General features: G+C 34.7%; 1 protein-coding gene across 2 annotated transcripts in view; it reads left to right on the top strand.

Annotated features, from left to right (window-relative positions):
* Positions 1-15,304, top strand: part of SPINK5 (serine peptidase inhibitor Kazal type 5) — a 69,954-nt gene that overhangs the window by 15,065 nt on the left and 39,585 nt on the right. For both annotated transcript variants that reach the window (XM_070414655.1, XM_070414654.1), the window contains exons 5-9: positions 6,560-6,687; positions 8,427-8,490; positions 9,449-9,576; positions 11,031-11,097; positions 13,970-14,097. In XM_070414655.1, coding sequence (XP_070270756.1) covers positions 6,560-6,687; positions 8,427-8,490; positions 9,449-9,576; positions 11,031-11,097; positions 13,970-14,097 — 515 coding nt within the window. The remainder of the gene's footprint in view (positions 1-6,559; positions 6,688-8,426; positions 8,491-9,448; positions 9,577-11,030; positions 11,098-13,969; positions 14,098-15,304) is intronic.

Here is a 15,304-nt window from a genome sequence, read left to right as displayed (position 1 = left end):
AAAAGAAGAAAACCATGACCAAGTAGGAATTTTTTAGGAATGCAAGTTTGGTTTGACAACAGAAAATTTGATACACCATATCGATAGAATGAAGGACAAATTACATGTTTATTTTAATAGATGAATAAAAAGCACTTAACAAAGTCCAACACTCATTCAAGATAAAAATTTACACAAGAAAACTAACAATAGACAAACCATCTCAGCTGATAAAGGGCATCTATGAAAAACCTACAGCTTACATTATACTTAATGGTTAGAAAGTGAGTACTTTGATCGTAAGACTGAGAAGAAAGCAAAGATGTTTGCTCTCACCATTTCTATTTGACACACTACTTCTATTCAACTTGAACTGGAGGATCTAGCCAATATAAGGCCAAATTTCTTAATTAATTTGAGACATCATGATTGAAAAGGAAGCAACTGTCTTTAATTATAGGGATATCACATTGTATATAGACAACCCTAATGATCCACAAAAAGAAAAATTACTAAAACTAATAAAAGTTTGGCAAGGTTTCAGTATATAAGATTAAAACTCTAGTGTATTTCTATATACTAGCAATAAACAATCCAAAATGTAAATTATTAATTTCAATCATAATAGCACAAAATAATAGAATATGTAGAAATAAATTTGCAAATGCAAGACTTGTACATTAGAAACTACAAAACATTGAAATGAAAGAGCTAAGTAAATGGTGAGGTAGTCCATGGTAATTCTCCCAAAATTAGTCTCCAAATGCAACATATTTCCTATGAAGATTCTGGCAGTCATTTTTTGTTCTTTTTGGGGGGTAGAAATTCACAAGTTGAATCTAGTATTTATATAGAAACGTTGGGACACTTAACGGTAACTGACTTCAAAACTTACTGAAAGTAATTGTGATCACAACAGTGTGTTATTTGGTATAATGACAGACATAAAGATCAATGGAATAGAATTGAGATATCGTACATTTACGATCAGTTAACAATGCTTAAAAAATTGAATAGCTATAACCATAAAAATAAACTTAGATTCTTACCTTATATCATACAAAAAATTAACTCAAAATGGATTATGGTCCCAAGTATAAGAGCTATAGCTATAAAGTTTTTATAGTAAAACATAACAAAAAATCAGGTATTTGAATGAGTGGTTTTAGATTTGAAACCAAAAGCATGATTCATGAATATAAAATTAATAATTTGGAATTTATCAAAATTAGGAACTTTTGTGTTTGAAATGAGATCACTGAAACAATTGCAAAGCACGTAATAGGCTGGGGGAAAATGTTCACAAATCATGTATTGTAAAAGACTTCTATCCACAGTATATAAGGACTTCTTACAACTCAATTATAAAAAGATGAACAACTCAACTAAAAATAAACATTACACTAAAGGTATATTAATGTTTAGTAAGCACATAAAAATATATTCTACATTGTTATTACTTAGGGAAATGCACATTAAGATCACAGTGAGATAGTTACACTACCTCTAGAGTGGCTCTAATCATAAAGATAGAAAATACAGAATATTGTTAAGATTGTGGAGAATCTGGGACACTTCCAGACTGCTGAGAGGAGTATACAAGGGTGCAGCAACACTGAAACACAGTTTGGCAATTTTAAAAGAATTAAACATGAATTTATGTTTAATATCATATGTTATTTTATGATGTTATGCTAATATTTACTGTGTTTATTATGATGTTATGTTAAATATGAACTAGCAAATTCAGTACTAGAAATCTACACCAATGAAGTGAAAGCACGTGCCCACACAAAGTCAGGCATGTGAATATTCATAGCAGCATTGTTTTAAATAATCCAAAACTGAAAACAATCTAAATACTTAAATGTCCACTAGTGAATGGATAAACAAATAGAGCTACATTTTTACAATGAAATATTACACAGCAATTAAAAAGAAATGTACCACTGATGCTGTTAAAATATGGATGAACCTAAAAAATATTATGCAAAATTTAAGAAGCCAGAATCAAATATATATTTATGAGTCCATTTATATGAAATATACAGAAAAGGTAAATTTATAGAGTCAGAAAGTTCAGTGGCTGCCTAAGGCTGGAGCTGGGAGTTAGGATTAACTATAAATAGATACAGGGGAAACCTTGGAATGATGGAAATATTATAAAATTAGGTTATAGTGATGGTTGTATAACTCCATAAATTTACTTAAAATTAAATATTACTTTTAAAATTAGTGAATAATATACTTTCATTGTATGTATATCCAATATTTATATCTTTTTCCCAATAAACATTGCATATATTTTCATCTCTTTCTTTCTGTTTTATAAGTCATACTAGAAATCTATCATATCAGCTTTTTTGTTAATCCCCAATATATTAGTTTTTGAGAAGTGTGTGCCAAAATCTCTTACTCCAGTTGCTGATTTATCTATCATAATCTGTTGGTTGTTGACATATTTAGAACCTGTGATTTAAGCTAATGATTATTTTACCTTTCCCCTTCTTCCTATTACTTTATATAATGTCCTTTTTTTTTTCCTTAAGATGCATTTTGGACTCAATTCTGTATCTTAAGTATTAATATTGCTGCTCTGCTCTCATTCATTTTTACCTTATATATATATCTTTTTTATCCTATTGTAATTTTTGAGTGCCTTTTTAATTTTTCTCTTGTGATCAATAACTCTGTTCCTATACTTAAAATCTAAACAAAAATTATATTTTAATTTGTGGGGTTAGTCAATTTACACTTTTTGTTACTTGTTTTACTAGGAGTTGGTTTTCACAATTTTTCATATTTTTAGTTACTAGACTTTTTTTACAAATTATTTTTGAAGTAGTTTCTCCCTTCATCTTTTCTTTGATGATGACTTAAATGTAACATATCTTTTTGTTGTTCTCATGACTATCCTAAATCAAATATCTGTAATTATAATTTATCACAATTGCTAATGTCTGTGTTTATTGTTAATATCTCTTCTCCCCTAATATGTTAGTCTGCTCTCAGTTCATTTTGTTAAAATCCCCTAAACTTCCACAGTTTTGTTATTGCCCAGATTATAGATTTGAGTTGCTATGGCTACTTTTCTTCTTTCACTTTTCACGAATTCTAGCAATGTCCCCTGTTTCTTCAAATATTCTTTCTGTATATGTTGAACTCTTCTTGAAGATTTCTAAATTTATTCTTTATGGTTTTTTTAGATTTTTTCTATTTTAAATTAGTTGTTGTATTTTGTTTTGGTTTTTTTTTGTCTTCTATGTGAGTTTTCTAATCTGATCTTCTGGTTCATAAATTCATTATGTATTTGTACCTATCCTATTTTTATTCTTTATATTGGTTTATTTATTACCATTTAAATATTTTTTCATACCTAAAGCTTCCACTTTTTTCTTCCTTTATAACTTCTTTTTTTTCTTGCTTTATATTGCAGTATCTTCCCTCATCTCTCTGAAGCATAGTTATGTTCTCAGTAAATTATTTTTCTATGCATTCCAATAGTTCTGCTTCAGTTGATACTGAATATTGTTCATATTACCATATCTTTTATGTTGTTTTACTCCTCAAATATACAGATATTTTTACTGTAATATTCCTTGGTGGCTTTAGTTGTGTGTTTTTTCCTGCTAAAGTGAGTTAGATAATATTGAAGGCCAAGCTTTAGTGGCTTTCTCTCCAGTGAGTGTAAGGACAGGAAAAGGGAAGGCCCACAGCTGAAGGTTCTGGAGCCAGTGTTGCACACTCTGGTTCACTGCCACCTCACCAGGTCAGGAATCCGCCTGTAAGATCTCAGCAATTGTCAGCATTAAGAAGAGGTGTTCTCTGTAGGTTGTGCTCCACCAGCCCTTGGGGTTTGGAGGAGGAGGAGGTGGAGTAGTAAATGCTTGCACCTGTTCTCATCACCTCCCAGCTGGGCTTTGACCTGTCCTGTCATCACTCTGCTGACACCTGTGACCTAGTATGCTGTGGTTGATTTTTCTGTTGAAGAGGGATAGCAGTGATTGTGGAAATTAATAACTTTGATTCACATTGCTGAGGCTTCTATAGTTTCAACAAAATGATTATTCAGAGAAAATTAGCAGCTCCCTGTTGTTGTTGTTGTTGTTTTAAATATGTTCTTATTGATTTCAGAGAGAAAGGGAGACGGGTAGAGAGATAGAAACATCAATGATGAGAAAGAATCATTGATCGGCTGCCTTCTGCACACTCCCTACTGGAGATCAAGCCGCAACCCGGGCATGTGCCGTGACCAGGAATCTAACTGTGACCTCCTGGTTCATAGGTCAAAGCTCAACCATTGGACCACACTGGCAAGGCCCCTGTTGTTTTCTTATACTCCATCCATACTCCTCATCTTTTTGCCCAGTGAAGAGAACAATCTAGTTCTTATCACAAATCCTTTGCAATAGGAGTTCTCTATGCCTAGAATGTTCTTCCCTCAGATCTTCAAAGGCCGGCTCCTTCTCATTAATCTCATATCACCTCAACTATTACCATTGCTGAGAGATCTTTCTTGACACTATTTAAAATAGCCACTCTTCTAGGTGCTATCATATTGTTCAGTATATTTTTCATAGCACTTTCTATAATTTAAAATTCTTTGTATTTATTGCCTATCTCTTCCCACTAGAATGTAAGTTTCTTAGAGTATGTATTTCTTTTTATTGTTGTTGTTTATTTTTCTTTTCTTTCTTTTTTTTCCCTGTGGGAATGTGACAGTCTATGGAATGCCTAGAGCCTAGTGAGTGTGTAATGTCTTTTAAGTAAAAATAAGAAACTGAATGGATGAAAATAACACATATGGCCATTAATTATCCTGTTTTCACTCTATTTTTTTACCTCTTCCTAAACATATGCATGAATAGTAGGGTATGTCCTATAGCTTTTCTTTTCTATTTTAATTTTTCCCTCTTTGTTGTCTTCTTTGTTTCTCAATGTAATCTTCTGTTTTACAAATTCATTATATATTTGTATTCGTCCTACCTTTGTTTTTTATATTGTATGACACACTAGGTTCAGGTCTATATTTTAAATGTTTCATATATATAATTAAATATTTTATTATGACAATCTTGACATCAAAAATTTTTTTTTTGCAATGTGACATCATAAAGAAAAAATCTCCGGTTTTATTCTTAGATTTTAGAAAGAAAGTAAATTCAAGTTAACTCTATATATTTTTTAGTTAGCTTATGTCACAATAGTGAGTTGCCAAATGTTTCATAAGTATTCATTTTATCTTCAACATGAATCTATAATGTGAATAGGGTGTGAATTTCCATTTTTCAGATGAGGAAAGTGAAGTTCAAAGAGGTGAAGTAGGTGGGTGGCTGATCTGAGAGTTAAACACTAGTCTTTAGTTATTACGTAGTGCAGTTGTTTTTCTCATTGTTCAAGTTTGTCCCTGAGTATATATCATATTATGAGAGTCATGATTTTAGGATTTCTCCAATTATCTCTAAAAGATGTTTAATTTTATTGGTTTGATTGTCAATAGAGAAAACAACAGGGGCAAGAACAACAACAATAAGTGGTTATGATGTACTGGGCACAGTTTTAAATGCTGCACATGTATTAATATATTTAAATCTCTTTATAATCCTGAGAGCAGTCTATATGCATTTTTCAAAAGAGGATACTAAAGCACAGAAAGGTTAAGTAACTTTTCCATATCACATAGCTAGTAAATGGCAGAGTTAGAACTATGAACCTAAAAATCTGGCTTGTGATCATTACCATAACTGGTAATAACAGAAACTTTATTGCAGCTTATAGTTTACAGTGAGCTTGAAAATGTATGATCTACAATACCAATCTGTAAAGAAGGCAAGCAGGATTTTAGAGACAAACAGTCCTAAGTTTCAGGGAGGTGATTTGGTATCTTACACAGACAGCAAGGAGCTAAAATTATACTGAATTTCTTCTCAAATCTAATTATATCTCTGTTCTTGAACCATGTTTTATTATCCCCGATTTTATTATCTCAGTGTGGTTTCCTTAATATGTGTTTCTTCTCCAGTGAATTATATTGTTGTGGGCTTAAAACAGACCTATGCCCTACCCGTGGTCAGCAAACCGCGCCTCGCGAGCCACATGTGGCTCTTTGGCCCCTTGAGTGTGGCTCTTCCACAAAATACCTCGTACGGGCGCGCACGTACAGTGCGATTGAAACTTCGTGGCCCATGCGCAGAAGTCGGTATTTTGTGGAAGAGCTGGTGTTTTGTGGAAGAGCCACACTCAAGGGGCCAAAGAGCCGCATGTGGCTCGCAAGCCGCAGTTTGCCGACCACTGCGCTTAGCCGGTTTGGCTTAGTGGATAGAGTTTAGACCTGCAGACTGATGAGTTGCAGGTTCGATTCCAGTCAAGGGCACATGCCTGGGTTGAGGGCTCAATCCCCTGTGGGGGTGTGCAGGAGGCAGCTGATCAGTGATTCTCTCTTATCATTGATGTTTCTATCTCTCTCCCTCTCCCTTCCTCTCTGAAATCAATAAAAATATATTAAAAAAAAACACAAAAAAACAGTAAGTACCTAAGGAATATTTTCTCTCTTAATGTTCTTTAACTACATCTCTTACAGTTGAATTGCGATGATTTCAGGAAAGGAGAAAGAGATGGGGATTTTATCTGTACCTTTGATAATGCAGCTGTGTGTGGCACAGATGGGAAAACTTACAGCAACAGATGTGCCCTGTGTGCTGAGAACATGTGAGTATTCTCTGAAGCAGGCTTTCTCCCTACAGCATTTTCTCTGTATAATTACATGACACATTTTTTCTTATGGTCTTTAATGATTCATTTTGTAGGAGTTAGTCATCCATAAATTATTAGAACCACTTCTTTTACTACCCTTAAAGAAAAATATTTATATCACTTTATATTTTACAAAGCACTTTTGTGTGCTATTTATCAAATGGTTCTCACCACCTCTATGAAGCAGATATATATTATATGTATATATATATATATAAGCATATATCTATACATACATGCAATGTACTACACACATTTATCTATTTTCTATTTATCTATTTCTGATTGTATTCTGTTCTACAGGGAATTATTTAATCATCAACTCATATTAAGTTCTCAGTAATCTATAGTATTAGAGTAGGTAATTGGGGCTCTTAATGTTGAACTTCTTTCAATCTCTTTAACCTTCACCACATCAATAGAGCATCTCGCTGTCCTATATTTTGTCCCATTTGTTCCTTCTCCACCCTCAATACTAGGTTTGGTTATCGATTGTATTCAGCTAACAAGATAGCATACTTGCTTTGCAGGTTCTGGCTTGTGACCTCAATCTTTAATTGTCTGCTCTACAGTTTTTGTAAATATGACAAACGATGTCTGAGAAGAGTGGTAAAGGCTATGAAAGAGATTTAGTCTTCAAGGTCCTGCAAGCTTATCCCTCCTTGTAATAGGTATCTTAACCAAGGCACCACTGGATTAAATCACTCCAGTCCCTCACATGACTGCATTTTCAGAAATACACTCTAAAATTAGATCCTCAACTCTTACCAAAGGACAACATAAAGAAACAGAAAGCAAAAACAGACATGGGAAGAGCATACTGGTTTTCATTAATATGTGTTTTGTAACACTGCTGTGAGCACACTGCACATTTAGTTTCTACTCTGACTTACATGGGGAATCCTGTGGTAGATTCTTTAAGTCTCTGGTTCAGGTGTAAGTTTCTCTCCCATCGTTTCTGGTATGCTTCATGTACTGTGCAGTGAGAGTCATACTGCTCATTGCATTTCTTAGCTCGGTTTACTAGAAGACTCTGGAATCACGTTGGAATTTAATATTTTTGTTCCCTTCAGCTGATATTTTTTGATATAACACGTTTCTTATCACTTTACTAAGTTCTTACTTTTCTTGTTTGTATTGTATTTTTATTGTTATATAAATGCTTTAGTGGCAAGCTGCCTTATCTTTATAGAAAGTAGGAAGTGTGTCCTACATTTATGGTTCTATGTTTTCAGATATGCTTTAAAGCTCTATTAGATGGAATAAGGTTAATTATTAAGACTTTATGAACTTTCCATGAAAAACAAAGGATGGTATAATGGGATGCTAGATACTGTAAACTTGAATTTGTTTATTAAAACCAAGAACAACAAAGTTCCTTGGGGGGGCATCTAATATCTAATTACAAGCTTTACTTTTTCCCACAATTCTGATAAGGTCCCCTCTGGACATAGCAAAAGAAATCTGGAAATAACATTTACAGGTGTGCATCTTATCTTCCTGTCGATGTGATTTCATTTCTTTGACTCCAAGTTATAAACCTAGGCTCTCCTTAGAGTAAATAAAGAAAATAATGCAATGTGACGCCTGTTTTCAAGAGCAAAGAATCATAAAACAATGAAGATAAGTTAACACTCGAATGATGAGAAGTTCTGTGATACTAAACTGCTATGTCCCCGAACTTTCAATTCCAGTAAAACCAGGTCCCAAGTCGGCATAAAAAACGAAGGGGAGTGTGAAAGCAGTAATCCAGAGCAGGTGAGCACAAATGTCAGAGGGTGGGAACAGTGGGGCCGGGGCGCTGACTTCGAAGAGAAAGAAGGCTCTTTGCTCCTCCTTCGTTGGTGGGGTGGTTGGAAAGAAGTAATTCTTGCTGTGCTTGAACTGGGGTACTGCTTGTTTGACGAAAAGCAATTGATAGTTTCTGAAACTAGACCAGGTTACTTTAGTAGTTAGACCTTTCAGCTCTATTTCAGCTTTCTATGGAAAGACAGCAGGAAGAGAGGGAGGGAAGGAAGGAGGGAGGGACAGAAGAAGGGAGGTAGGGAGGTAGGGAGGGAGGACGGAAAATTCATGAAAAGTGAACTACCTGTGTATAAGGCATAATGTTTTGAAAATCAAAGGTCACTACACTCCTGTCACTCACCTAAATTGAAAGCCCGGCATTGTCACTTGCTGTCAGGAGACCTTGGGCAAACCCCTTAACCATCCTGTTCCACTGTCTCCATATCTAAAAATGAGATTTGGGTTAACTAGCTTCTTTTTATGCTAAAATTCTGTGAGCCTTTGATGTTATGGGAAGGAAGTGAACATCTCACTATATCACAGTTGACTTGTTCTCACTGAATGACTTTTCTAAGTCAAGTTTTGGTGCGCTATAGGCACCGGCAATTACCTCCATCAAGACTTTTAGCATGTATTTTAAATCTCTCTTTGTCTGTGTGACCCAGTAGATTGTGAGCAAGCTGAGGGCAAGGACTGTGTTCTACCTTAGTCCTAGTACACAGTAGGTTATCCATGTTTATTAATAAGTGAATTAATAAGTAAATGAGTTCCATACTTCACCACGTGAATTATACGGAGCTACCTCTGAGACTGCTCTTGGTGGCTAATTTGCATTGGACAGAGAGGCACTGAGTTCTATAAAATTTCTGAAAGCAGCATTGTAAGGATTACAATCAAGGTGGCAAATGTCACATTTCTTCTCCTGTTCTAGGATGTTTGTAGTGCCTTTCGGCCTTATGTGAGGGATGGAAGACTTGGATGCACGAGGGAAAATGATCCAGTTCGTGGCCCTGATGGAAGGACGCATGGCAATAAGTGTGCGATGTGTGCTGAGCTGTTGTGAGTATCACCGTCCCCAAGCAGGCCAAGCAGGTGGGCTTGATGAGGATGCCCTTGGTGGCTGTCCTAAGCACCACTCCACAGAGAGATCAAATCCTCATCATGCAATCTTTTGTCTTCATTAGGCAAAATGGCCCTTGCTCCCAGAGTGGCCTTTCTCTTTTTAATTCATATCATTTGCTCAAGTTTCTTAAAAGGAGTGGATAAGGTGGTTATGTTAGTTAGTTATCAAATTCAAGACTTAATTTGTTCCATATAATGACTTGAAATTGCACAATGTCTTATAAGGCATAATGTTTTGAAAATTAAAAAGCACTTTCATATGGAATAACCTAGTTCAGTCATTTGACAAGCACTGCTTTTTTGGGGCAGGTATTAGAGACTTACTACAATGAAAGTCTAATTTAAAATAATAACAATGATAACAATGTCATGTGGCCGAATTTATTGTTAGTATAAAAGATGGAATTTATGAAAGGGAAGAACTGTTAGGTTAATCTTTCCCAGGGTGCCTGACATGATTCTGAGCCCTGAGACCCAGGTATGAATATGATCCAATGAGTCTTTAATATTTTGGATGTTCAACAAGATACAGACTCTAATCCATATGCCAGCAAACCTTATAGTGCTCTGTATATATCTCTGGGATCTCTAAAAGCTGGTCAGAGAAAGATTTACAGATTAATAAACTTCACACCTGCTTTTGAAAATTAAAGTGCGCTGTTGTAGAATTCAAGGGCATGTCTTAACAGGTTTACAATATAGTGATTATAACTGGTTTCTAGACTGGAAATCAGCCAAATTTTCACTTGTTTAGAACTAGGAGACATGTGCATTTAGTGTTCAAACCTGTACTAATTCTTCAGCTTTCATTTTCTCTTTATGCACTAGCCAAAAAGGAGAATTTGACCTCCATAACTCTTAATTTCTTTCTCTGTAGAACTAAGATAATAATGTAGGAAGAGACTGTAATTAGATAATAGATGATATGAAAGGACTTAGAAGCTCAGTTTCATGTAGCTTTTATTAACAATAGTGCTTTTACATAAAGGCAAACAGAATACTTTACAAGGTATAAAAAGCTATACATAGGGTGTGGGTGACAATATTTCCAATACTCAGTCTGGTTTCACCTTGTCACAGCATTGTTTTAATGCTCTTGGTTCTGCCTGTTAAAGGGAATTCTTCTGACAATATGTTTGTCAACCAAGGAGTCACACCCATGGAGTTACACAGAACAAAGCTTCTAATTGACTGTGAGTGAGTCAGTTTCACACCCTTCCTTATCTTTAGTAATTTTCAGGCTCAGACATTCAAGAGAGAGAAAAGCTTGTCTAATGTAAGTGGATCAGTTTAACAGGTTAGGGCAAAAGATATAAAAGTGCTTAACACAGAACTGGACACTGAAAATAGGATCGAGGTATAAACTGACCAATTGTTTTCTTTCTTCACAGCTTAAAAGAAGCTGAAGAAAATAGAAAGCGACACGATGAAACCAGAATTCCACGAAGTGCTGAAAAGGTAAATTACTCACCAACACAATTGGGTCCTTGTGGCTATAAATCTTAATAAACATATGCTTAAACGTTTGATGTCATTTAATAATGTTATTGTCCTTCATTATAACATTATTCTTTCCCTTAATTTCACAATTCCCCAAATTCACAATTCCTAGTACATTAATAATTAAATTCATTTTTAAAACAGCATTTCTCACCCAAAGCTCAAAATATGCAATTTCCTCTTTGCTTAAAAAAAAAAGAATGTAAGTCAGAAAGTTTAGGCAAATTAAATTCCACTTAATTCTCATCAGAATTCTCTCTGGCTTTCGTGTAAATTAATCTTGCTTTGAATAAATTATAAAAAAATAACCATATAAATTAGACAGGAATAACTTTAAAAATAATTTTTTTGTTATTTAAGACCTTTATTAACAGCTTCTTACAGTTTGTTGATTTTTGGGGGGGAAACCAAATTGTAAAGTTTTATTACAAATTAAAAATGAGGTTCTAAGTTAAAAAATTATAACAATAATTATAGTCTTTTGAACAAAATATATCCACTAGTATATTTTATGTATAATCCCATTTACAAAGGCCTTGCTTCTGTTACATTAAAATTTCAAACAAATATTGAGCTTGTGGTTTTAAAAATATACCCACAATTAAGTTTTTAAGAATTATTAGATGATTTAATTTTCCATCTAGCATGAAAATGATATTCATTTTGTTGATAGAATAGGCATTGTAGGTAATGCAGCCTGATTTCTTAAATCACAAAGGCTAGTAAACCTACTTTCATAAAAGTGATAGCAGTTACTTTGCTAAATAATTAAAATTATTGATGCTAGCCTTTTGTTGAGGAGTCAGAGCACCTAAGTTTTAGACTGAGCTCTGTCATGCTCTTGTGTGTGAAACTGGGCCAGTCATCTCTTCTCTCTGGGCCTCGATTTTTCTTGGCAGCAGAATAAAGAGGTTGATTAAATGATCTCAATTCTGCCTTCCTGTTGGTTTGGGATTCTAAGTCTTGCACCTTTATGTGCTAATACAAGTATAAAATTCTTGTGGATTATAGGGCACATGTTTTCCCAAGGGAAACACAGATCCAGTTTATGGTAGTCAAGGCCTGACCTTTCACTTCATATTGCTATTCAATGTAGCAAAAATCTCAACTTTCATAGGGTATTCAGTGTTTCAGTTAAGAAGCACGAAGCATTCAGAGTTGTCAACAATTTGTTCAATACTCACTGAAATTTGAAAAGCAGTTCTTCAGTGGTGGTTGTTAAACTTCAGTCTGAAACCTTGGGTCACCATGTGATAGTCAGCATTTTACTACTTCGTAAACACAGAGAGTTCTTTTCCCTTGTCTTTCATCACATCTTGGCTATTTATCCCTCATCCTCTCTGTGGCTGGGGTCATTGTTTTGGTAGGGTCATTGGACAAGATTATGTTGAATAGGACAGGTTTATAGTGATGGCTCAATATCTGCCCCATAATTAAACTGTCAGTGGGTTGCTCACAAAAGTATTTCTACAGAATCTCCTTGGGTGAATCACAACTTATAAATTGAAATTATCATTGTTTCTCTTACGGGAATCATTGAGCATTGATTTTATTGCCATGTTATGATTACCAGGTGACTTCTGTGTCTGTATTCCTAGATTGTTACAACCAGGAAGTTTGGAGCAAACCCATTGCTCCTCCAAAAACAAATATCTTCTTATTAGGAGGTAATTAGGATTCCCTTTTAAAGTGTCCTAAGTAATATGTATTTTTTTTAAAAAGAGAGAATTCAAATTTTTTAAAAGGTTCTAAAGAACATCTGTTCCAAAGCCTTCATTGTGTAGGTGGTGGGATTTGGGTCTCGAAGGTAGTAAGATTTTATGATGGTCTCCCAATGGGTCTGAAGCACAGTCCAGCTGCCCAGGTCTCTGACTCAAACCACACTTTATGTTCATGTTTTCTTGGCTGAAATGGAAAAATGAAAGTCGCACAGTTGAAGAGAAGGCTAAAGGGAAGCCTTTTTGTAGGTTATATTGTAGTAATATATGTCATCACAAAATATGTTTATTGATATAGAGATTCCCAAGTCTAGAGTAATGTGTGTGTGTATAAACTTACCCCACATCAAATAGTAGTTTTCAAAACACAAAGAAAAACCAGAGAATACTGAACCAAAGCATCAAGAAATCAGTACAAACCTTTCAAATTTTGCAGGGAAGTCACAATCTTTTTAAGGTTTTGTAAATAAATATTCATCTTGATATTCTATCTCTCTAAGAAGGGGAGTGAATGAAAATTAGACTCACTCTCTCTAAGGTGTCCACCTATCATATTATAAACAAACATCTATAAAGGAGCAGAGTAGATAAAAACGATGCACGATTCCATGGAGAAAACAAACTAACGTAAGCCAAATGCTGTTGGATACCATCTTATTTTTTTTCCTTGACAACTAGTTTGGATTATTCTTGACTTGATCCATATTAAGTATCTCGCCTCATAGCTTCTATATTCTCACTGTCAATTTTTATTTTATTTTATTTTGTTTTGGCTGCTGCATTTTGTTGGAACGCCATGAAAGATCTTTTATTTTCTATTATATTTTTTCATAGATTTGGAAGTTAACAAGAACTATCTAGTTTTAGGAAAGACTTTCTCAACCTTATCCTTTCTAAGGCTCTTTTACCTGTTAATAAATATACCACATAGCAAATACAGGCACTGAGTAATTTCACAATGTAATTACTATTTTTATTAATTCTCATTAATATGTAATATGTGTTTACCAACACCGTTAAGATCTGACATTCTTTGACTATGAAGTTTTGGTATAAATTTTCTGTATCAAAATGTAGAAACGTGTTCAATGTAATTGCTTGTCTTTTTAAAGGATTTTTGCAAAGAATTTGAAGACCAAGTGAAGAATGGAAGGCTTTATTGTACCCGGGAGAGTGACCCAGTCCGTGGCCCCGATGGCAGGATGCATGGCAACAAATGTGCCCTGTGTGCTGACATTTTGTGAGTACAGATGTGGTTTCTTTGGAGTGATTCAGAAGGTGAAGTGGCAGTTGATTGGAATGATGCGTAAGAACAGTGTTGAGCTCTAACCGATTTGGCTCAGTGGATAGAGCATCGGCCTGCGGACTGAAGGGTCCCAGGTTCGATTCCGGTCAAGGGCATGTACCTTGGTTGTGGGCATATCCCCAGTAGGGGGTGTGCAGGAGGCAGCTGATCGATGTTTCTAACTTGCTATCCCTCTCCCTCCCTCTCTGTAAAAAATCAATAACATGTATGTGAACAGTGTTGAGGTGAAGATTTGTGTTCAGATTTTTCGAGCAGTTTTATGTTCTCTACAAATCATAATACCACCTACTAAGTAGATCCTAAAGATGTTGTGTATTTCTGATTACGAATGGATTTTATTACCCGGTGAGAAGGCTGGATAACAAAATACTTCTTAACATTTCTTCTCATGAATTTTGTAAGCCTTCTATGAGATAGTCTTAATACAAAATGAGGGTAAAAGCAGGTACCAAGACTTTGTTTCCTTCAGTAACTTTCTCATTGTGATCATCACACTTTCTTTAGATCCTTGAACTCTCTATGTTCTTTCTCTGTGCTCCCCTATGCCAGCTTGTCTCAGTCTTGACCAGTTAATGTCTTTTCTTCCATGGATTGCATTTTAACGTTATCTTTCCTTGGATAAGACCTCCTAAAATCTCTAATTGAGATTCAATTCTTATAATTCTTATTGATTTTATTTCATAACAATCATGGCAGTTGGTAACGAAAATTTTTTCTATGACTGCTTATTGACTGTCAGTCTTCTCTACTAGGCTATAAATTCCAAAAGACAGGGTATGTGTTTGTTTTGTGTACTACTATGCTATATGCCCAGGCTAATGCTTGCCAAAAAATAGTTACTAAATGTTGAATGACTATATGAATGAAGCTTAAGGCTAAGTAGCATAAGAAAGCCATGGATATGCGTGCGCGCACACACACACACACACACACAAACACACACACGGTACAACCAAATGAAAATGTACCATAAGAGGAGAATATTCAGGTATGAAAATACGATGACAGATGTAGGACTCATTTTCACTTTGAGGTTTAAGATATCTTCTTAAAGAAGGGAGAATTTAAGCTAGGGAGATTTAGAAGAAAGGAAGATGATTTTTTTTTTAAAAAGATAATTACAATGAAAGGAAATGGCATA

The sequence above is a fragment of the Myotis yumanensis genome, unplaced genomic scaffold, assembly GCF_028538775.1.
Source record: "Myotis yumanensis isolate MYYU_CA2020_CCGP unplaced genomic scaffold, mMyoYum1.0.hap1 SCAF_5, whole genome shotgun sequence".
NCBI classification, from domain to species: Eukaryota; Metazoa; Chordata; class Mammalia; order Chiroptera; family Vespertilionidae; genus Myotis; species Myotis yumanensis.
This window is presented reverse-complemented; position numbering and strand designations above follow the sequence as displayed.